General features: G+C 42.4%; 2 protein-coding genes across 5 annotated transcripts in view; one reads left to right on the forward strand and one right to left on the reverse strand.

The window, feature by feature from the left end:
• The window catches only part of dpy19l3 (dpy-19 like C-mannosyltransferase 3), a 68,361-nt gene extending 55,495 nt beyond the window's left edge, over positions 1-12,866 (forward strand). For all 4 annotated transcript variants that reach the window (XM_040011214.1, XM_040011215.1, XM_040011217.1 and 1 more), the window contains 2 exons: positions 9,892-10,050; positions 11,891-12,866. In XM_040011214.1, the coding sequence (XP_039867148.1) occupies positions 9,892-10,050; positions 11,891-12,094 (363 nt within the window). In that variant the 3' untranslated portion in view covers positions 12,095-12,866. The remainder of the gene's footprint in view (positions 1-9,891; positions 10,051-11,890) is intronic.
• Positions 12,867-18,532: 5,666 nt separating this feature from the next.
• The window catches only part of LOC120720911 (neural-cadherin-like), a 233,486-nt gene continuing 226,957 nt past the window's right edge, over positions 18,533-25,061 (reverse strand). The window contains exons 35-36 of the mRNA XM_040010769.1: positions 23,247-23,401; positions 18,533-22,095 (exon numbers count right to left, since the gene is read on the reverse strand). Coding sequence (XP_039866703.1) covers positions 21,484-22,095; positions 23,247-23,401 — 767 coding nt within the window. The 3' untranslated portion in view covers positions 18,533-21,483. The remainder of the gene's footprint in view (positions 22,096-23,246; positions 23,402-25,061) is intronic.

Consider the following 25,061-nt stretch of genomic DNA (forward strand, 5'->3'; position numbering starts at 1 on the left):
TGTCAGCTTCATAACACCGAGTCAGGTGGATTTGAATGCCAATTAGCTGCTTGGATTCGCTTTAAGAATAATCACAGCTGTAATATTTGTGTTTTGAAAGAGGTGTGAGATCTGACAAAGCTTTACGAGCCAGTGATATCTTTTAAAGCGGAATTCAGTTCACTTCAGTGGATATTCATCAGTTCACAACAGCAATTTTCTCAAAATGTTTTATGTCGTAAAGATTCTACCTGGAGTCTTTGTTTTTATTCATTTTCACAATTAAACAGAATGGTCGAGAAAAAGAAAAAACCCACTTCTTCCACCTCACGCGATCAAGTCTGTTTCAGAGGCTAAATAACGGTGCGATTTCTCCCACCTTTTCTCTCCCACTTTTGTTTTGAAGTCTTATGCATATGTCAGCTCTTCCCCAGTGTGTAGATTGTTAACACTTGTAATAACCAAGTTATTGTGTGGCGATGCTTCTAGAGCCAACGCTTAGTCATGGCTTTTTTGTTCGCTGCCAGTAGGACCTTTAAAAGATATTTGTCTGTGTGATGTAATTCATCTGGAAAGCGTCCAAGGTAAAGACATGTAAAGTTAGAAAATGCAGAAATGTGACCGTGATCTGCCGTCTTTTCTCCATCTTCTCTCCAGCACACCGGTTGAGTTCCAGTTAATTTAGATTTCAGTTTAAGAGTAACAAAGAAGCCCCTCCACTTCCAGTTATTACTTGTTACTTAGGTATCACAAAGGTATCACGTGCTCTGTGTTATCCTTGTTCAAAGAAATGATAGTTGTTTTGGTTTTTAACCTTTGGGTCTTTCTGGAATTATATACATCAATAACTATCTGAATATTATCTGACAGTTCTTGTTCTTACAAATATAATCACAGGTTTGTAAGTATCTGTGAAAGTCCCGCTCATATAGCTGAGTTTGTGTGTTAGTGTTGTTACTGCGTGGCTTCCCAGAGACATGGGTCACGTTAGTACACAAACGCTGTTTGTGCGAAACTGGTGAAATATTCACATCTCGCCCAATGTCAACGCACCTCGACCCTGAAATGGATACACAGTTAAGGAAATGGATGAGTGACAACTTTGGGTCATCTGTAATGGAATGTATAATAATAATGTATACTTTATTAATCCCTGTAGGGAAATTACTCTGCATTTAACCCGTTCACTCAGTGAAGCAATGGACAGCCACCAATCAGTCGCTTGGGGAGCAGTGTGTACGGACAGTACCTTGCTCAGGGGTACCTCAGGGTAGCCGTTCAGTGGATTCAAACCCCCGACCTTCCAATCAAGGGGTGACCACTCTACCTGCTGAGCTATCCCTACCCTTGTTCATTGAAACGGTGCACTAGGCCCATTGTGGGTAGGTAAGGGGAAAAACGAGCAGTTGAAACTCAAGTTTAAAATTTATATGTACAATTAGAAAAACAGTTTTTTGTTTCTGTCATGGAACATAATACAGGGCTCTAGAGTGCGACCAATTTGGTCGCAAATACGACCAAATTTTTCAGTGGTGCGACTAAAAAAAAAAAATATTTGGTTGCACCTGTGCGACCAACTGTTCGGGTAGCGAAAAAAAATCTGCAACCTTCCCTGTGGTCAACAACAGACACACATTATGCCCCTATCGTGGACTAAACCAATCAGAGATAGTAAGGGGCGGGACCTCTCTGATTGGCCGTGGTCCAGTTGAAAGTGCAGGTGGAAGTGGGAGGTGAGTAGCTTGAATAAAGCGACATCGATTCATTAAATCCTGAATCGACTTTTAAATATAACTGTGTTTTGCCAGAAACGCCAGATTCTCAGATTAAAGCTCACAAAACCATTTCAACAACAACCAAACAGCAGATGAGAGCAGGTACACGGACTCCACACAAAGACGTAAACACAGACCCGACGCATCAGAATCAGCTTTGTCTTTCTCGGCTTTCCCACCCGACGGCCCGCAGACGGACACGCTGTCGGAGCTTAGGGATTCTGATGCGTCCGGTCCGCGCTGTGTTTACATCTTTTTGTGCTGATTCTGAGCTGCAGGTTTTGTTTCTCTCCAACCAAAATTTGCCGAGCCAGCAGCAAAAGAAGCAGCAAACTGCGCTTCACATTTGATCAATGTCTTGATGAATTTTGCTGTTTTGCTTCCACGACAATTAAAATCACACTTCATGCACAGCTACCTCTCTCTCTCTCTCTGTACTTCAAGAACAGTTTCTCGTCTCCAATCTCTGTTTTCTGTATTATTCATTCGCTTATTACCCACCAGTCTACCGTTGTTTACAGCGCTGTCAGCTGCTGTCTTTTTCTTTTCTTTTTTTCACTTAAATGACCTCGGACAAGAAAGCCTATTTTTTCTGTTGTTCAATACTGAAGAAATTTAAACTTCATATGCAGAACATTGTAGAATATTTTTAAGGTTATCTGCTATAAAAAGCCAGACCAGGAAAATCTCCTTCATGTTTTTCTGTGTTTTATTCTCAGTTACTTTCACACAAAGGCCTCTGCTGTGATGTTCACAATTCTGATGAAGTCAGTACTGATAAATGATCAGAATTATAATATTTCTGACTCTCTGAGGCTAAGTTGAATCGAATCGGGACTTTGAAAACCGGAATCGATTGGATTATAGAAATCAGTGATGATACCCAGCCCTAGTGAGCAGCCTAGGCACGACAGAAGTGGATGTAGCTGTAATAGGAAAAGAACTATTGCTAACTTTTCTGTTAAGTTAAGGCCTGATCCTTCTGAAATTCATAGCCAGTGCTCTGACACGGTGTCATCAATATTTGAATGCTGAAAAAGCACAGTGTATCCAGAAAAACACATTAGATTATGTAAATTATTATAAAATTTGTGTGCGCCTAACTTTTGTGCCGGTACGCCCATGGCAAAAAGTTAGTCTAGAGCCCTGTAATAGCTTTGTGTTGAGGGTAGGGCTGTGCGATATGACCAAAATCTCATATCCCGATATAAGAATTCTATCATCACGATAACGATATAAATCACAAAAATGTAACATTTTCTGTAAATTCTGTGAATCTCGCGCGTCATGTAGCTGGAGTCGAGTGTTGCATGAACTGACGCATGAAACGATACATTTTTAGACATAAGTTGTAACGGCCGCCGTTTTCTTTGTGAGTATTTATTACACGGCGTGCTGCGGGGGAACAGCCTGTTCTAACGTTTGAGTCTAAGCTTTATTTTTTAGCACCTGGCGGCTCTTTTTTACTTGTCATCCGTAAATAATCTGCTCTTTCACGTGGTTCAGTTTATTTTGAAAAGTCTCAACAGGATCTTGAGCTTTAGTGTGAAAGGTTTATGTGGAACATAAACAAGCGGACACGTGATGCTGTTACCGTCGTTGTTTCTAACCACAACACATAAAAACAGGCGCTTGTCCGTCTGTAGTGTGGTTATATTAAATATAAGAGAAAGAGAGAACTTTAAGAAATGAATTTAGCCACTACAGTGACATCAAAACGATGAAGAAATATTGCCGTAAACAGCTTATTTTGCGACACCGCGAAACAAACGATAGCGTAAAATGAAACGATAGACGTTTTTATATCGTCATCCGATATATATGGTTATATCGAACAGCCCTAGTTGCTGGGTAGAACCAACCTGCTCACACTCAGATGCTGGACTGCTTTCACATCAGTCAGGAAGGGCTGCTGTGCAGATGCATCTATTGCTTTGTAGTTCTCAGTGCACAAATGCTCAACTAACCCCAGTCAGTGTGGATTCCTTTTTTTCTTTGCTTCTTGTAAACGTGCGAAGTGAAACAATTTAATTCTATAATGAAAACCCCCTAAAACCCATTACCCCTCCAAACCCCCTCCCCCTCTTTTTTTTCTAGCATTTTTTTTGTCCCTCACTTTTTTGGGGGGGTCCAAAATGTCATTAATACACCATTTGTGTGAATGTGTGCGTGAATGGGTGGATGACTGGATATGTAAAGCGCTTTGGGGTCCTTAGGGACTAGTAAAGCGCTATATAAATATACAAATACAGGCCATTTACCATTTAAAGTTATTTTCAAACACTAGAAAAAATATTTAAAACCTCATTGTGTGCAACCTTCCTTATCTGCTTTTAAATCACATCTTAAAACACGTCTATTTACCTTTCAGCACAGCGGGACTGCCTCTTAATATGCTTGTTATTAATTATATTTAATTTTAAGATATTCTAATGTAATTTAAGCTGTTTTCTCTTTACTTTGTATTTGTAGCACTTTGGCCAACATTGTAAAGTGCGTTATAAATAAAGATGCTATGCTATATATTTTTCAGTTTTGCTGATTTGCATTTTGAATTATGTTCTTTAAAAATCCAAAAAATGAACAGTGAAACTGGAAATGAAGTGAACTGAGATATGTTTGTGTTACCAGCCACAGTCTGAGTCCACAGTTAGACTAAAGCCTCAGTAACTGAGTGCGAGTGTATCTGCACACCATTTATTGCATTTCCCTTGTTTTGATTCAATTTTATTTAAGTAATATTTAACCTTTATACATTATTTTGGTGCCGCAGTCAGTGTCAGAATTTTCAGGCTATTTCCAGATCTCGTGGTTGCGCTTTTCCCGCCCTCCTCTACACAGTGAAATCTGTTTTGTACAACATCCCCACCCATCCATCTCACTCAGCTCTGTGCTAATGTCTTGCGTGAGAGACCAGGGAATTGTCTGTAGATGGGGGCCATTGACCTGCAGTGATTGTCTGAATGAATATGGGATCAGAAGATGCACTGAGTACATTGTGCATCCATTACAGTGGGATGAATGGTAACGTAGGAAGAATGGAGCCTAAAAGTGCTGTGTTCCAGTAAAGGAGAGATGAATGGTGGCGCATGTACTGAGTGCATATTAGTATTGTAATGTATGTGAGGAATGCTGCGGAGGCATTGTTTTCTTTTTCCCTTTTTCCATGAGTGTTTTTTTTCCTGCTGAAATCAGGTTTAAAGCAGCAAAGGCAGCGTTTCACTTTACTTCTGTGTATTATTCATGAATTCTCATTGTATTGTGTTTTCATTAGTATATTTTTCCCTTTGGCCTGTTATTACATGCCCTGCCAATGCACTTAAATAACTGGTTGTCACTCCCATATTGACTGAATTCAGACAGTGAAATAGAAAACATGACAAATATCACTTTTTCCCAAACATGCTGCAAACCACATGCAGCTAATGACCAAACACAATGGAGAATTACCTTTATTATGACTTTTTTTCTGCTTCTGCATGCGGTGTGTCTTCTTTGCAATGAGCGGAAAGTAATGTGTGGGTCATTTCTCGGGTAGCTGAGCCTGTGATTTGCCTCCCAGCGGGAAGTCAGCCATGCTGAGCCGCTGGCGAGGCTCGAGCCTAGTATGGAGCTCATTAATGGACCACGACACTGCTTCAGGCCTACTGGGCTTTATCTGTGTCCAGCTATCTTTATGAGGACCAGGCTGAGTTTTAGACCACTGGAGTGAGAATATTTTGGAAGAGTGAAGACATTTTGGTCCTTATGAAAAGGCTGTTTTAGGGTTAAGACTCCGTTTTAGGATTAGAGTTTGTTTAGGTTTAGGTAAGGTGTTAGAAGTGAATGTCCTCATGAAGACAGCTGTGCAAACGTGGCTCTGTTTTCTTTGTTATTATGGAAGAAAACTGCATAAATGTCTTTTAAAACATGGTCCCACTTCTTGTGCAAGATAAATGTCACTGCAACATTATTCATTAATGGACAACAGGTATAGGTATTCCCATCACCCGCTGTAGTCCGTTCTATATTAATTTGCATACCTATAGTATTGTGCAAAAGTCTTGAGCCACCCCTCAAGTCTTTGTATTTTACTAGAAAAATGGGATAAAGAGTTTTATAGTGATTTATCGTAACATGGCAAAATACTGGAAACAGTATATAAAGCAAAACAGAGTTTATGCAATACTAACGACCACCTTTACCTTTAAGACAGACAAACTCTCTTAGGCACACTCTCTTGTAATTCCTTTAAGTACTCTTCAGAAATAGCAGACATAGACACCCAGAGCTTTTCTTTGGATGTTTCTGCCCTTTTTCCCGTTCTCGGTCAAGTGGATCCCACAGTGCTTCGGTGATGTTGAGGAGGTCAGTCCATGACTGATGATGTTTATCTGTGTGTTTTCTGTCCGGATATGCTTTTGCTGAATTGGCAGCTGAAAATGAAGCCTTTGCCTTGCATGCTTGCTTTCAGTTTCAGCAATCTGATGGTCCTTCTCTGTATTCATAAGTTTGACAAGATGCACAACATCACTGACTAAAATCCAGAACCTGTAGACACTCACTGTGGTGTCTCTCTCCTCAGATGCTGTTCATCTGTTGTAGATAGTCCTTTAGGTCTGCCACGTCTTCTTTTGTCCTCTAATTGGGAATTTTTGGGAATCACCTTTTTTGTACAAAAAAAACTACAGAGTGTATTCTTTAACAAATCTGAGCTGATGGGGCGATACTGATTTTGACTTAGTTCTCACACAAAAACATTTTTAGGAAAAGCAAGTTTCAGTCTCTTTTTCCAGACATGTCAGTGGAAATAAAAAGCAATAAAATCTATTATGTGGTTGCTGCAGGATAAAGAACGAGCTAATGAGATTTGAGGGGGTCCTTTTATATAGCCATAGTTTTTCTTTCTTTACAGCACACAATGGTAGGTAGTCCACTAATGAGAAGGTCAGTGGTTTGATCTCCAGCATCCTCAGCCTGCATGTTCAAGTAACCACGGGCAACATCCTAAACTATGTGATGGATGTAGTTTGGAGAGTAAAGTACGGTGGCCCTGAGAGGCCAAACGGACTGCAACTTCAGAAAACAGCATTTTTTTCTTTTTGCAGCATTTTTCTTTTTGCAAGTGTTTTCTGAAGTTGCAGTCCGTTTGGCCTCTCAGGGCCACCGTAGTAAAGCACTTTAAGCGGTCAATAAGGACAGAAGAGGCTTTCTATAAGTGCGGTTCGTTTACGGATTACTTCTGAATTCATGCAATACATCATCAATAAAGAGCGAGCAGGTGCCACAGCCAGCAGCACACCACCAACCATGACATGACCTCCATGTTTCACAGATATACTGATGGGATTTCCATGTGTACTCACTGCTTTTCATACACACTTTGGGGTTTCCTTTACTTTTGTAAACTTTTTTTTTAAATTTGTCTTTGAAGTTACTCTTACTAGCAAATTCCAGTCTGAGGCTACGTCCACACGTACCCGGGTATTTTTGAAAACGCAGGTTTTTCTATGCGTTCGCACCTTTCGTCCACACGTAAACGGCGTTTTTGGTCACTGAAAATGGAGATTAAAGGTGTTGGTGCTTTAAAAGTGTTTCCTTTTATACAATCTACATATAACCTCAACCTCAAGCTGCTCGGGAACTTCCTATGATGCTTCGAGAACTTTGTCATCCCCATGTGTTGATATCCTGTATATTTGTCTACCCTCTCCTCAACTTCCTCCCCACAAATGCTTACTGCTAAGGGATCATCTTACTGTTGGGGTTCTCTTTTCTAATATTCTGGGGTCTTAAAGATTTACAGCACTCAGAGAAAGCCGCTGTGAACTGGTGCTATAGCCATAAAGCAGAATTGAAATTTCATCATTTGACAGAAATTGGTTTATTTTCCTCTTTTATGACCATCTGATTGGAAAATTGTATTACATCTAAGTAAATTAAACCTCAATTAGGAAAACTTGATTTTATTATAACCCTTTTGCTAAACCATCAAGTCAAACATGTCTTTTTTTCTTCAGAGAAATCCACACTGCTGTAGTCGATTATATCCTTTTGTCGTGTTGTTACAATAGCTTCGTTTTTGCTCACACATGAGCTGCTTTTCAGTCATAATCAGTTCTGTGGTCTTTGCATCGTGTTCGCCTTCTGGCTCCTATTGCAATCTCAACAGATAATAGTGCACAATTCAGTTCACTTTATGTGCAGCAATTCATAACCGACTTCATGTCAGTGCACTTTAAATCATGGACGGACAATAGTAGGGCTCAATCAGCAGAACAAAGCCGTTTCAAACATTAAAATGCATTCGAAGACCAATAAAGGAAGGTTGATTGCTTCTTTATTTTAATTTATTTTACACTTCTGATAAAATTCTGCGACTTAGGTACTTCAAGAATCTTTTGGCACCCACTCAGAGGTTTTAGGACTGCAGTTGTTGATCATAAGGGTTCCATCCTCATTACTTTCTTACATACATCTTGATCCACAGAAAAGCTCTCGTGCAGTCAACGTAAAAAGTTGCCACGACTCCACTTAGTCAAGCAAAATGGTCGACGCCATTTTTAACACCACAGGGGAAAACGACAAAAAAATGAAGAGGCATCTCTTCTTTAAAAACTGGAGATAAGACCAGTATTGGTCTATTATATTCAGCTACAGCCCTGATTATTTCCCGAGTGTCTGGTGACTTGGCATCATGTTTTCATAGCTGATCAAATGGAGCTTGTAGGGTTGGCATCAGCGGACTTTCACTCAGCACCAATCTGTGAGTTCAAGAGAAACGATTAACGTTTTCTTCTGTTAACACTGCCCTCTGGCAAGACATTGGTTTGATATCGACCCCCTCCCCGTCTGAACTGTCCAGACTGCGTTAGCTTGGTAGGTTGCAGGTGTTTGCAGGCTACAGCTACGTGAACGACTCCTTGAATTCGTTTGTGGTTCAGACGGAGGAAGAAAAGTCAAGAAAAAATCAGCAGCGATTTAGATTCAGTTTTGTTAGTTGACTTCTTTATTTACTCGAGCGCAATACACATTTTTGTTTATCAAATGCTCGAATATAAAATGCTTACTGACACTCTGCCTGGAAAACCTGCTGGGGTTTTACAATAATGCTGCCAGGACTTTGTCCGCCAGGCCGTGCAGTGCTTAACTTCATCTCAGTGACACAGTGTGGTTCAGTGAATTGTTCTAAGCTGGTTATTTACAGCAGTTGACATATATATATATATATATTTTTTAAAATACACTGAGAGCTGGATCAGTTAAATATTGATTTGGAGCTTTTCATGAGATCATCTCGAGAGGATAAACTGTGACAATGATACTACGCTGTAGTACTTTTAGAGTCATCCCTCACTTAGTATCAGATTCTGTCAGTTCTTGACTATTTTTAATATCTAATATTTAGTTGTCACTTTATTTCCATTGTGATTTTCCACCATATTTCATCACCAGCCACAGAAGGGCTCTCCAAATGGCTCCAGCGAACGCTCGTCATGTTTGCATCATCGCCGACAGATTTAGGCTCGTTTGCAAAGGAAGATGCTCATGCTTGTGTCATTGTGGTTAATCACTGAAAGCACAATGTAGTGAGTATATGTGATATTCACCGTTAAGATGATCCAAAAACACCAACAAACAAACTAAAACAGCACTTAGTGGTTAAATTAGTGTGATTTCAGTCACAGGTGAGATTCAGTTGGATTGATGCTTTTTTTTTACAGCTTATTTGAACCTTTCTAAAAGTTGCTGTTTCACTGCGTTTTAGCCTTACAATAAATCAGCTCTTAGCCAGTTCTTGCAGTATTTATGGGCTGCATAATTTGTCCATTTAAATCTTTTGCCTGCTACAAATAAAAGATGAACCATGAGAGTTTTCCTGGAAGCTGGGATTTATGTTTTCAGCTTTAGTTCTTGTTCCCCTGCGGGTTTTGTTTGAGTCATAATTGTTTTCATTCTATTTTTTTTGTTTTTCAAAGTAAACGTTTCCTAATTGGAATAAACCTAAGTTTCATAAAGTGTAATTCAGAAAACAAATGTGTCGGGTAATTGAGTTTCCCCCTCCCAGCAATATCAAGTTAATATTGGCTTCCTTTCAGGAAATACTTATATGTGTGTGTGTGTGTGTGTGTGTGTGTGTGTGTGTGTGTGAGAACAGGTGTATCAAGTGTACGCTCGCCGCTCCCCAGAGGAAGTATACGATATCCTGAAGGCTATTGGAGCCGACTATGTGGTGTTGGAAAACAGCATCTGCTACGAGCGGAGGCACAGGCGGGGCTGCAGACTGCGGGACCTGCTCGACCTGGCCAACGGACATGTGGGTGGCTTTAATTTAATGTGACTCACTGTGTGTGTGTGTGTGTGTGTGTGTGTGTGTGTGTGTGTGTGTGTGTGTGTCAGCATGCGCCGACTCCTGCGACTCGGTGAAAGCTCTCAGCCTCTGCAGACAGATCAATAGTCCCACTTCTTATCTGCGCGTCACTGTCTCTCACTCTTTTGCCGCCGCTCACCCCCACTCCCCCAGACTCTTTATTTTGATGTCAGATGCGGCTCGCCGGCTATTTGGATTACCAGAAGCGAGGCGAGCTTCGGTCTGGCCCAGAATCGTGTAAGACACATGAAACGCAGAGTCGGGGTGTGCTCGCGACGCCGTAAATGTCACGCAGCGTACACAACATCTGACATCTAGACAGCTTTATTGAAGGAATGCTGGATTTACGTCTCTTTCTGTCTGTCCTTCGCTTCCTCTCATACTTTCTTTTATTTAGCTCTTACTTTTTTTTTTTTTATCACCTCTGGTCTTTCTGTCTGCCTGCTTTTGTTTTTCCTTCTTTGCATCTTTTCATCTTTTTTTTGCTTTCATTTTTAAGGATGCCTTCCTTTTTTTCCTGCTCAGTGATCCAGTGCTTTCCCTGTAACACCCCGAGTGTTAATGACTATAACAAACTATAAAATGTGATGGTTCTCCTGTAAACTTTAAGTTTTGTCTGTTTGCATCTTTACTGTACACACCAGGCAGCCACCACATTAAAATCTCCCCGTGTGCCATCAAGACATTTCAAACTCACCGGGCCAAAGCCACATGACCTGTGGGGCGTCGTTTACAGCTGGAAAACCTTACTTTGGTTTCCAGCGATGATGATGATGATGATGATCTTACTCCAATGAAAATGCAAAGTGAAATCACCAAATAATTACAAATACCCACTGCAGAGTGTTTGCATGTGATTATGAACCTAAATATTTATACATATTGCTCAGAAGCTAATTTGTACTCACTGTCCCTTAATGCAGCATAAACATTCCTTTCAAAATAAGACACGGCTACAAAACAAAGTACATGAAAATATATAGAAAATGAATTCATAACACAAGACCCCGGGAAACAGAGTTAACAATAAAAACCCTGAAAACCGTCAATTTCACACCCGAGCCGGTACCGGTCCATGGCCCGGGGGTTGGGGGCCGCTGCCTTAATACACTGTACAGTTTCACTATAAGCCTCAAAATAGTTTTCGTAGCTCCACTCTAACATGGCTCAGTGCTTTTCATGTTGCGGCTTATTTAGTGTTTTTAAACGTGACACTTTCAGAATTCAAGTGTGTGAAACCGTAAAATATTCATGACTGAATATTTGACAAAAAGTTAATATCCCTTTTCTTTTTTTTTTTCATTAAAAGTTTATCATTCAGAAGCTTTCACAGTCCCACCCACCACCTTTTAAAACTGGAAGTGTTGCATCTCGCCAGCAAACAGTGCCGTTCTGTGGGATCCTTTTTAGAAGCTGATATTTTTTGTTAATGGCCTTCAGTGCTGCTAATGAGTATCTTATTCCATCCAAGAAAATCCGTCCTTGAAGCCAGCATCTCCACATGTCCTGCACTGCCTCTTTTTTTTCTTTGGGTTCAGCCTTCTTTGGCTGCTGTTTTATCAATGTTGCAATCAATAATCCCAAAGCAGAATATTTATTAATTTAGACTCACTTTAGCCCTTAATGCACTAGACTAAAGCATCCATACAGATTTTATGGCAGATCTAACTGGCAGAGCAAAGTGAAATCAGAGGCTGCTGCCGGTGGACTTTATCTCGATTGTGCTGGCTTCAGCCTGCCGTCATTCTCGTTGCTGTTAATGGTGACGCGTTTGTTCTCTTATCAGATCATGGACGGACCTGGAGAGGATGACCCCGACCTCGTCCCTGCCACCCACCCTCGTTTTTGCGATGCCATCAAGACGGACGCGGCAGCTTACAACGCTCTCTTTACCAGAACATTCCAGAATAAAACCTTCCATGTCTACCGGCTCAAGAAGAAACGCAAGAAAAATACGAAGGGCTCATCACAGCCCAGCGTGACTCAGTAGCAGGACCAGGGCTGCAAGACAACCCCAGCAGAGGCCAGAGGGGAGAGAGGAGGAGAGGATGAAATAAAAGTGCTGAATCCTTGCTGTTCCTCTGTCTCCTCTGTGCACTGCGCCCAGCTGTGATCATGGCCATTATTTCTTCAACACGTGGCTCTTTGGACGTGCTATTAGAACAGCGGGGCCGGTCTGCACTTCGGGTGGAGTGTGCAAATGTAGGATTCCTGCTTCGGGCTGTTCTACGTCCACTCATTCAGCCGCCGTCCACCCCCAAAAAAGTTTAGATGACTAAGTGAAACTTAAAGATTGAAATACAGAGAAGTCGTATGTATTTGCAGCCGAGTTCTTCTTTGCCAATGAAAGTAGGGGCAGAAATCGAAGATTTGTTGAGCTCTTCATTTGTAGGGATTTAAACTGACTTAAAAAAAAAACAACATAAGATCTAAAAGGTTCAGTTTCCACTGTAGTTCAGTTGTTTTAGGAGTAGACATCAGCCGACATTAAGTGTAAATGTCTAGTTTATAAAGTTTCATAAATAACCCCAAAAATGATACAACTGAAAAGATTAAAGTCAGTTAGGAGATGATTTATTTTTCAGAACTGACCGACGTGTTGGTTCTTTCAGATGGGCAGCGAGCAGCTCCGGTCAGTATGTTTCAGCCATGTTAGTGTAAAGGAAGCTGGTCATCGGCCTCATTACATGTTCTCATATTAATAATTGAACTGTGCTTGAATTTGATTCATTAAACATCCTGAACATAAAATCATGCTTAAACAGGTTGCCATAGTCCCAGTGGAAACTCGTGCGACTGTTTAATCTTACTGTTACTTGTATTACTTCTAGCATCACTGCTGTCATCCTGTCATCCTAAGCTCTTCTACCCACAAGCCTAACAACTACGTGCCAAACCCCAACTTATCCTCACTCTGAACCTACTTTAAGCCTAAAACAAAGTCGTAACCCTCAAACAGGTCTTTGATCTTCTCTACAAAATGTCTCAAACTAAACACAAACTTAAATTTAGGCTTTAATTTAATTTTTATTTGTGGTCTGTGAGCGTGACTGCAGTCACTGTGATGCAGGTTGGGGAAGTTGTTCTTGAGAAAGCTGCAGTCTGCCTGTTCTGCACAGCTAGCTTTTAGACAAACACACACACACACACATTTAGTCAGTGTGTCCTTACAGCTGTCATCTTTATAATTACCTTCCTATGATGTGTCTGGGAGACATTTCTACATGGTAGCTTCAGAATAACCTGGATCACACACTCTTTGAACATACACACTATTTAAATTACTGTCTTATCACCAGAACATCAGTCCCAGGAGAGGCCGTGTACCAGATACACGGCGGGTAATGGACTTTGTTAGACCACCTGTTATAAAAACAAAGCACACAAATGTTTTAGAAATCTGTCCAAAAAATGTATTTTTATTTATTAGGCAAATAAACTGTGTCCAAATCTGAGCCGAGACACCGGACTTTTCACAGAAGTCTGAATTTCATCAAACATTCAGCCACTAAAATTGATTCTTCTGTAACTTTAATGTGTTATTATTATTTTTTTATTAATCTTTTCTGCCTTTTTGTAAAAGTAAAATTTGAAAATTCATGGATCAAGACAATAACTATATTAAAAGCTTGCGCGTCAGAGCTTGCAGATGCTGTCGAATTAACCATTACACAATCATAAAAATGTATTTTGGTAATAACCAATACTCTTTCTTTGGTCTGGCGGTGGTCTAATAAATCTGTTAAGCTGTGTAGCTTCTCTGTTTGCAGGATTTTTGTGGTTTTCTACTCTGATGATCAGTCTGAGAGCTGCTAGCTGATGAGCTCAGTTTAGCTCCCACCGCTTTCTCTTCATGTTACTGTACCGTGGTATTTTTTTCCTCAGGATTGTACATAAAAATAAATGATTGAAATTATTGAAAAGAAGATTTAAGAAAAAGTTTGCTAACTGTCTCGTCAGCTTCCACTAACTGTCAGCATAACATGCCTCTTGCTATAAGAGCAGATCAGTAGAGTTTATGGTGTTACAGAGATAATCATAAGCTGTTGCAGGCTCATTAAATTGACAATTTATTGCTTCTACCATGAATTACTTTAACTGCCAAATTTCTGGTATCCACTATCGGGCCCCTGTACAGCTACTACACAGGTGGACCTGCTGTGGGAAGAGTGCAGGACTGGGCTGTATCCCAATTCAGGGTCTGCAGCCTTAAAGTACGCGGCCTTAACGGTCCTCAAGGGCCGCGTCCTCAAAGACCGCTAAGGCCAGAAGTGCGAAGCTTGTGAAATGGGACGGTCTAGCCTCCGTCGCGCTGCCCAGGTTGCCTAGCAATCGTGATACTAACAGCTGGAAACGTGTCATACAGCTGTGTTTGACAGAAATGAAGGAGAACATATTTTGTTCATTTGTTTGTTTGTTTCTACACGAGCGCTGTGTGATTTGATAAGTATCTGAGGCTGAGACCACGGGACTGTGAAACATGATTGTTGGGCTTCATTTCTGTACTGAACAGTCATTTAAGATTAGCTAGTAAATAACAATTAGCTGATGTTGCTCATGAGGCTAAAGTCATCTCACTTTGGTAATGTAAATATAATATGGCCAATATTAAAGTTATTATTTCAGCCAGTATTAGTTATTACAGCAGTGAATGACTCTGTTTCAAATACTGAGCTTCAGTAAAGATTCAAGCTGCATTTATTTATATTTCCTGTCACCTTAAATCTTCACTCAAAGACAGGTTTTTTTCCGGCAAAATTATCCACACCCACCGCCGCGCTATGCATTCTGGGATATGTTAGGCCACGAAGTCTACACCGCCACATCCTTAAAATTCAGGGAAATGAAGGACGCATTTGAGGGCCGCATTTCGAGCAGCCTTTGAATCGGGACAGCCTTCGTGGCGTCGCTGTGACGTAATCGGCCTTAAAATGCGGCCTTTAAGGCTGCAGACCCTGAATTGGGATACAGCCATCTTTTATATGCAGTCTGTGTATCGTTGCCCACAAACAGGAAATGCTGAGAGTTGTTCGTTCAGTGATTGTTTAGTCATACTCGGCTGTAGCCCCACAGAGTAGGTCAGACCACTAGCAGAGCTCAGATGTGGCCCCTCTGTGGTGGGGCACATGTGGCCGCTGTGATAAATGTTACCAGTTACCCCAGAAAAGGAAGGATAATTACGTTAGTTTCGCTTTCTGCCGGCTACTTAAATGTGCTTTTGCTGTAAAACTGAGGTCAGAGTTGGTACCAAGTGGTATTTGTGACGGTGTTGTTGTTGTTGTGATTGCTGTCATGTTTTTTCTCTTTCTGTGATTGTCGTCAGCAGCATTCTCAACCTTTTCATTTTTGTCTCTCTGACACACACACACACACACACACACACACACACACACACACACACATGAATAATGTAAGTAGCGAGGAAATTGCAGCAGCCTGACAACGGGGCTGATTCTGAGCCACAATCCAAAATAGAGAGAGAAAGAGGGGCCAACACTTGCATATCAAACCGAGGCTTTGTGGTTAGACGAGAAAGCGGGGAGGAGGAGAGGGGATGACAGACGATGCTCATGTTTAAACAGCAGCGCAGGAGAAATGAGAGCGCGTGAAAACATGAATTCTCAGTGATCTTCTTCATTTTCTTCTTTCACACCAAAGGCGAGGAGGTGACTGAAAGGCTGGAGCTGCGTAGGTAATTAGTGGTTGGACAATTAGCACCCTCCCTCCGTCCCTTCCCCTTCATCTCAGCTCAGTTTGCCTGTATTTGTACACTTGTTAATAAGGACCTCTGTCTTTGATAATCCACGCTCTCGCAGATGCGTGAGCACTCCTGCACACGGTTGTTGCAGGGCTTTTGAAAACACGGTGTTCGTTAAAGGCGAGGCCTCGTCGTGATGCATATCAATCGGATGAGCGGAACGAGAATGCTTGTTCCTCCCGCCTCCATATTGGATGTTTAATTTAGGCGATGTCTGATTGCTTTATTTGAGAGCGAAGTGATTCCATTAGGTTTGCCTAATAAGAGTCTAGTAATGTAATATTTTTTCAGCATTGTTAATTTCCATACATATTGGGTTTAGTAGCGGGCCGCTGCTGACTATGGTTTTCTTAATGAAGAGGCGATGAAGGCGGTCATTAACCTGTACAGTCTGCTGTGGTTTAAAGTAGATGTTTGTGAAATACATGTAAGATGCTCACTAGACGGCTTGTTTGGATCCAGGTTTAGTTTGAACAGTCTGCTTTTGGGACAACCGATTTAAAACCTGGCCTCGGCCCTGAACCGTGATGAGACCGTGATTGTTTGCTGAACAGGTCATGTTAGAGCAGCAGGCGGACAACTTTATTCTTGAAGGTCTTTCCACGTGATTTTAGAAGTCAAAGAACTTTAATCCCAATCTTAAAAAAATCAAACGAGATGTTGGGATTGCTCCCAGATGCAGGATTGGTTTTCATCTATTGGTCTGAAGCTAGATGAGATAAAATTATCATCTGTCGTAGATGAAACCCAAGCAGCACTCGCCTGAATCATAATCGTGCAGATATTTTGGAGCCTGAATGCGATTAGCATCCTTTGGCATTGGTGCTGTGATGCCACGGTGACCCAAGTCACCCAAGGGTTGCTTGTTTGGGATGTTGTGCTATTTTAACCGTTTTATTTCTACTTCCATCTCAGTAGTTTTTGGTGTTGAAGCTTCTTAAACAGCCACAAAATGTACAAAATAAATGAAATCTGAACTTTTTCAATCAAAGATGAAATTCAGTGCTGTCAAAAATCTGATCTCCTGGCTAAGAAGCTGCACGTTAAGCCACCTGCTTGTGCAAACTTTGCCCATCTTTGAGCTCACAGTCCAGTTTCTGAGTCCAGCTATTACTTTGACTGTTGCACCAGCTCACCAATGCCAAAGTAAACCTTGTGCACATTAGTTACCTCTTTTTAACTGGTGTAGTCCCAGCAGAGCCAGCTCTACCTTGAACAGAAGTGAAACATTAAGCGTTACTAGGAGAAGCTGGAGAACTATTTAGTGTTTTAATGAGAAGAAATATCGACTTCATCTGTCATTCATGGGTTCTCACTTTGGGAACTACTGTTGTTTTTGTGGAACCTGTTCTAGATTGAACGCCAGCATCACTTCTGTGAAAGAGAGGTGTGTGCAGCAGCAGCCTCTGGCAGAATTTAACTGACTGAGATGTTAATCTCCTGGCTATGTAATGATGTTGGTTGGGGATTGATCAGAAATGTCTCTGCCTTGCTGGAACCTGAATTAGAACAGTGTGGGAAATAACACTGGTTAATGCTTGACGTGCTTGACCAGGTTAGGCTCTCATACCAAAACCTCAGCCCAGCTGGGAAGCATGGTAGAGGGAGCATCATGGTTTGGGATCGCTTTACCACCTCGGTAGCTGGACATCGAGCAGAGTGTCAGGCAGTTATGAGAGGATGGTTTGATCCCTTTGCCCGCACTCAGTCTTTGATTACTGCTGATTCAGCAAGGACACAGGGCCGCTCTGCTGTTCATGAAGACTCTGGCTGACATTTTCAACCCTTTATCTCCAGTTTGCCTAAGGACACATGCAAACTTTGTCTAAGGCAAGAACCTCCCCTTCATGCAGTATGACATTAAACGTGTCTCGGGTGGAGCAAACAACCCAAAAAGTACAGGAAACAGAAGTTCACGTGAAACGAGGAGGAATGAAGTCTGCGCTTTGACACCGAATTAGTTTACTTTTAACGGCTGACATAAAAAGCAGATCTATTGTTTGACCTCTCTTCACCTTTTTTAGGACAAGATCCTGAAAGATGTTAAGATGAGACTGGACCTTAAAATTCATTAGTTGTAAAGAACATTTAAATAAGTGAAATAACATAAGTTTGGGAATTTTTAAGAAACGTCTGTTGGCTTTGTCAAGGCAACATCACGCGATGTTACAAAGTGTTTTCTATCAGTTTGAGCCCTCGTGAACTCAGGTGATGTCATTTTCAGTTTTTGAGGGTTCAATTTTGGGACTGAGCCGAGTAGATCAACTTAAAGGCTGAAGGAGAGTAGATTTCAGGTTTTGAAAGTCTGAGTCCTGACCTTAATTCAAGTGACGTGCTGCAAGTATGACCTGCACGCAGCATCCAGGACATACTGATACCCTGGTAGGAGGACTTACTGTGTCTGATGGAGGCTGTTGCTGCTGAAGTCCCTAAAGTCAAGAGTTAACTTGTTTTCCAGCCTTTAGAGTTAGAATTACATTGAATAATCACTATTTGGATGAAGAACTCTTCTTCAGTAATAATTGGAGACATCCTGGTAATCCTAAAGAGTCCTCACACCTTCATTTAAACCAACATTGAACTCGTTCATTGTGGAAACTGTTTCTTTGTGTTTATTTGAAAAAAGAAAATACTGTAATATGTATCTGGGTGCCTTTTGGTCATTTTTCCTTTTTGCTTGATGTTCCTTTAAAAAAAAAAAATCCACTAAAGTGATTCTGTGCTGTCATTTTCTACTGTAAAGCCACAAAAATCATCCAAACTTGTAAATGTTTACTCTGCCGTTAAAAGTCTTTCTCATGCCAGACATGCTGGTGGAGGGATACGTGAAGTTTCACATATTATTAGGCAGTGTGTCAATAAAACAATTCCCCCCCCCCAACAATGCTGTTTCCCTGTCAGTCACTCAAAGCCAGGAATATTTATTTTTCACATTTCAGTTCATCGGTTTCTCTTTACAGACGCAGTCACGATTCAGCACTGGTGCAAATGAATTTATTGAGGGGAGGAAAAAAAAGATCAAAGCAAATACAAAACACTTATATAACCGTCAAAAGCTGATCACCATCATGTTGATAAAAAATATGTTCGTTTGATTTCTTTTTTCTCTCTGAAGCGGCACATTTTAAATCTATGCTGCTCTTCTTGGCAAAAAAAAAAGCAATAATTTGAATGTATCTATCTCTGTACTTACAAATGAGGTAAAAACATTGTTCACAACATGTCTGCACCCAGAACACAACACTGAAGAAGCCGTCGTATGCTACAAATGAATGGTGGGAAGTGAATCTCCGCTCCTTACAGCTGTAGTGAAGCATGAAGTGTTTTCATCCTTGTGTGTGGGGCTCAGGCTCGGACGCTCTCCAGAGAGCAACATACAAGCATCACTCTCGAGGAACTCCCCACTGCCTGAAAGATAAGCCTGTCTTTTACTTTTAGGCATCATTGACTGGAAATGCTCTTATTTATAAAAGCTGCATTGTTGCCTCCGCTGCTCGGAAAGCGTTTGTCTGAAAAAGAAGCTGCAATGTGGGGATCGACTCCTCTGTCAACTCATTTCTTTTTTGGAAACTCCTCACATTCCTTTGGTTTTTCCAGCATGACAGCGGGCCATCAGCTCCTATTAGGATTAGTGGCCTGACATGTTTTCACACTCTACTACCCTTTGACTGCTCTCTGCCGACAGGCTCAGCTCTGCCAGCGTGAAGACAAATAGAAGGAAAAAAAGGCATGAAGGGAGCGCTGCTGATGCTGCTGCTTCCAGCAGAATCCAGCGGCTGAAACGCCAGAAGAAGCCACGCTGGAACTTTGGGGAGAATCGTAGGTTGTGGGGTCATGTGGGTGGGGGCACACGACTTTTTAAGTTCATCCCATTTGCAGTGCAGCAAACTGTTATGCAGAAAACTGTTGCTTGCAGCATCTCTTCCCTCGGCGGCTCCCCCACAGGGCCGCTGTGCTCCGTGGTGCACTGGTGAGACATCTCTCCACAGGGCTGGGCTCCCTCCGCTTCACTCCCTTCCCTCATTTGCTCTCTGATTCAGCCCCCTACCCTGCAATCCTCTCTCTTGTTTTAAAAATGTGAAAGGAAGTGTGCCCTTTTTAGACTCTCGTTCGCTGGGTTATTATTCTTATTTGCCTTTTTGTTCTTTTAAGACAAAGTGTTTAGTTTTTTGCAGAGCTGAGAGAGAGAGAGAGAGAGAAGCTGGAGGGATAATTCACAGTTTCGACATTAAAAAACAAAAACAAAAGCACAATGACATGTTCCTGCAGTTCTCTTACCCACAATCCTCCTAATGTTTCAGCCAAGAAATATGTGCTAATTTAGCAAGACACAATAGATGGATGCGTGAACTGCATATGGCACAGCTATCACAGCTCACAAGCATATATATATTTATATATATATATATAATCCTTATAAATATCTCTTACCCTCTTCCCTCCATTTATGTTTATTGAGTAGTCACCTTGAAAGGCAGCTCTGTGTACTTTGTATTCTGCCGAGCATCTGTTAAAATAGTCTCTCGCAGCCGCCACATTTGGTATGCCAGAGGAACAGCGTGCACGGAACAGAGCAACAGAGCGAGCATTTCCTCCCTCCCGCAGTCCACACGTCCACTCGCATTTCTTTGTTACAAAGATGTTTGAATTTTTGTGCACCCTCCCCCGGGTGAGGAGGAACGAGCAGCGGCGGAGCGCAAATGAGAATAGGAAATCAAATGAAGACGCGGGCACGGTACTAAGTAGAAAGCTTGATGTCTTACAACCCATGGAGCGTTGAAACTTGAAACACCCAACCAATACAGAATTACTCAACCTAGCAAAAGACACATTACCAGAAAAAAAATCTCACCCTGGAAACCAGTGATGGTCGAAGCACTTCTTTTTGTTTTTTTCTCATACAAACATTGACAGAAGCTGTTTACAGCCAGGCAGCGAGAACACGACGTGTCCACTACAGTGAAACTGCATTGGATGGGCTACTCAGTATGATCCACCTCATCTTCACTGTCTTATCGTGTAACAGTACCGTGTGAAATATATGACATTTATTTACAGAGCAGCAAGGTGCTAAAAATACATTTAGTGGCATTGATTTGCTCAGGTATATATATATATATATATATATGTATGTATTAAAAAAATCCTGGCCAAAACATTTTCATATTCTCTGCCTTCAGCTGGCAGCTCATCCACACACGAGGAAATTTGGGGTTTTAGTGTCTGTGACTGGAACAGATTTTTCCGACAGTGAAGCTAAGCTCCATCATGATGAGTAGCCCGAGTGCAGGCTGACGTTCTGAAGCATTTAACCTGACTTGTAGGTTTGATAACGTCTGCTCCTGCAAAATTGCCGTCCAAGGTAGAGTGAGTGCAGAGCAACAGGCTCTTTTCATTGGGACACTTTCATCTGTCTCTTAGGCCCCCGCTTTGATTGACGGGTCTCATCATCCAGTAAATACAACACAGTTCGTGTCAGCTGTCAGCAAAGTGCTGCGCGTGGAGCGACTCTCTCTGTCGGCCAGTCTCTCGCTTTTCCAGCCTGAGTCGCCGCCAAGCGTCTGCTAATTGATTGTTTTGGGCGGCCCCGTTATCAGGGTCCAATCAGTTTGTGTTGGAGCTCAGAGGTCGCTGGCCTCGGCTCGCTCGTACAGCGCCCGAAGCTTCTCAAAGCGAGGCCCCCACTCCCCGAGCGTCTCCTCCCTCCTCGCCTCCACTCCCCCTTCTCCGCTGCTGCCTCCATCCAGCCCTGCTGAACTGAAGGAGCTGAGGGAGCCGGCAGGCGAGCCCCCACCCTCGGTGGAGAAGACCTGCAGGGAGTCGAAAGGTCCCGTGTCTGGATGCTGGTCAGCATCGCGGATGATCTCGCACAGGTAGCGGGCCAGATCCTGGCTGGAGAAGGACAGGGAACGACGGGCTAGCTGCGAGGGACGGGCCTGGCCCTGGGCCGGCAGCCTGGTGGGGGGGACGTCCCTGCGGAGACTGGTCGTTGTGGTGGCCGTGGAGGAAGTGGAAGCTGCAGAGGGAGGCAAGGTTGTGGAGCTGGTTGTCCGGCTCAGGGCGTCCAGCGGCTGGGAAGAGGGTGGGACGGGGGGCGCCTGGTGGAGGAGGTGATGGTGGTGATGATGGTGGGGAGGAGGAGGGTGGTGCAAGGCTCTAGAGCGGCAGTACTGCACTGACTGGGCCGGGCTCGGCTGGAGGGACTTCTGCAGCTCTGCCATGTCGTAAGCATTCTGGTCTCACACACACACATTTACACAAAAGCAGATGAAAAGTCTGAGTTAGCACAGGAGCTGTAAAAACAGAGAGGGACTGATTGTCTGGGGGAGAAAGACGAGGCAGAAAAAAATGAAATGTGACAGTGAGAAAGCAGAAAAATGAAAAGAGAGCAGAAAAACAATCAGCTCGCCCCACAACGTTTACTGTGAATGTTCCACCTATTTAAGTTTCCAATCTGTCTCCATTTACTGTTGCAGAAAACTTGTAATTCAAAATATCTCTGTATGCATGTGAGAGACCAAGAAGAAGAAGAGCAAGATGAGGGACATTTCTCTCCCTCTCTCCACTGCAGACAGCTGCCATTACTTTGTCATGTAGCGCAGCAGCAGCCACTTTGGTACTAATGTGATTCCACCAGAACTGTAACCAGGGTGGCAGAGATGCAAAAAGATGTAGGAGGAGGAGGCGGCGGAAGAAATGATGCACAAGGAGGAGGCGTGGGTCGCTTTGTGAAACTGATTATGTGATGAGTGCTGTTTTTATTCCTCTAGAGCGATTTGAAACAAGACTCCAGAGAATTAACCACGGTGGCTGCTGTGTGTAGGGGATCAATACTGTGTGTGTGTGTGTGTGTTTGACTGCAGGTAACGGACAGAATCTTGAAGGTTTTGGGGTACTGATAAGGCCAGACAAGGATCTCTATATGAAAGTGTTTTTTTTCCTCCTCTTTGTGTGTGTTTCAGCAATGATTTCAGCAGCCACATGTGTTTGTTGCGATCAAAGCTGTGATATTATGCAAGCTCTTAAGTACCGTTGAGTGCTTGTGGGTTACATTGGCTGGTGGAGAGGAGATAAGGATTTTGCGTGGGCCTAATTAAAACGCTAGCACACACACTGCAGGATTTTATTCCAAATTGAATTGACAGAATCCATTATAGAGCTGCTGCCATACATCCACTGCTAAGAATTTCCAAAATAAAAGTCTTTGAAATCAAAATTAAAACATCTCAACTTCAAGCAAGCACGTGGCGATGTAGCAGTTACATACTGAACATCACTTTTAACAGTTGCGTATGTGTGCACAAAGGTTTCTTTCTGATTTGCTTTGATAACTTTCACAGCAAAGGGTACAGTCTGCATGCATGTGAGCGTGCGAGGGGTGTACCTGGTCCTCCTCCCCACCGCCCTCCTCATCGTAGTTGAGGACGTTCTCCCGGATGTCCTCCCAGCCGTCGTGATGCGCCGAGACGTGGTAAACGCCCTCTTTCAGCCCTTTGTAGGACCTCCAGCGAGTGTAGAGGAAAATGCCCAGTAGCAGCACTGCAGTTGAGACAAGACGGTGTTGAAGGCATTAGCATTACAAATTGAATGATTAAAATCCTTCAATCAAGATATGCCCTCAGAGACGGGCGCTCTTGATGGAGATGGCCTTGAGCATCATTTGAGAAAAGTGCGAGCAGAGACGTGATACGTGTTAGGAATCAAGTGACGATGACGCTTCGGAGTTTGAGCTAACGAGTGTTCTGCTGCTGGTGTTTAACAAAATATATTTCAAGGACTGGCAAAAATCTCTGTGACAGTCAAAATCTTTCTCGAGATTGGCAAAAATGCCATGAGTGAGTTCGTGCATCCTTGGGAAACCTCGGGGGTGCAGAACAAAGTGAGATTAATGGGTTAGTGAGGTACTTCTTCTCACCTGGCTAGATCACTATGGTTACCTGCTTCAGAGCAGGCTGGATGTTTATCATGATAAAAGCCTGATCTGCTGCTGAAAACGGTGATGAATTTGGCTGTTTGGTTGTTGAACTTTGGCCTTTCCGAGTTCGGGTATTACATTCTCTTTCTGAAAAATTAGGCATATTTCATGAAAATATTTTCACACGAAAAATGTCTTTAAACAGAAACAAAGGAGGTCACATGACCAACTGAGCTAGAAGGCAGGTCGGCCTCTAGGCTGAGAAACAAACACCTCATAGGTCTTCAGGTGGCGCCTTCATTACAGGCAACAAAACACTACTCTCCGTGTCAACAGGGACGAGACGTTCCAGGTAGAGCTGCAAAGATTAGAGAGCGGCTAAGCGTGATGGACGGACAAATCAAAGTCCGGGTCAAAAAGAACATTTATGAGACATAGAACAAATAAAAGATGCTGGACACCATCTGCCAAAGAAGTTGATTTGCTCAGAGTGAAAGGGATCTTAACCAAGCGAGGCTGTTTGTTTATCTCGTCATCCATTGGATGGATAACAACGTGGCCTTACTGATTTCCTCATAAAGCTGTTGTAGTAACAGCTGGACCGTACAGTGAGTAAGAAAATACCGTCAGACTAAACCAACACAGGAGGAGCTTTGAGAAGCAGATTACCTTAACAAGGTCCAAGGTAAGCACGGCTGCGATTGCTGGAACTTTTCGATTCTTTGATGAAAAGCTTGAAGGACACAATTTTAATTTCCTCACCAATGTCTTGACCGTATTTTCTATTCGCTGAATGAAATAAAAATGCAACAGCTGACCTTTTCCCCCCCCAATGAATGCCGTACTTTATTTCATGGGCACGTTAATTTCATTTGATGTTTTTCTTTAACCACATTTTACAAACTCCCTGATTCTGCACCTCTGAGAAACTGGATCATTACAATCATATCAGTTACAGCGCTGACTCGAAGCGTCGCCTCTATCATGTTAAATAGTTATTAAGTATGAAATTAAACATCATATCAGTGGCTGACACATCTGGCCACAATCAGATTTTCAATTAAAGACTAATAAACATGTGAACCTAATTAAAATGCTAATTTAAAATTATTCACAACCTCATTCCTTTACATCTGCCAGTATCACTGTAGTTAGAGGTAATTATAGCCATGTGACTGACAGGCTTTGTAGACACTGAACATGCTTCGGATTATAGGCGGCTCACTTGGTGCTGACAGTGTTTGACTGTAAACGGCATTAAGAGGGTACTGATACCGGCCTCGA

This window comes from Simochromis diagramma, unplaced genomic scaffold (genome assembly GCF_900408965.1).
Source record: "Simochromis diagramma unplaced genomic scaffold, fSimDia1.1 OVJJ01000603.1, whole genome shotgun sequence".
Taxonomy (NCBI): Eukaryota; Metazoa; Chordata; class Actinopteri; order Cichliformes; family Cichlidae; genus Simochromis; species Simochromis diagramma.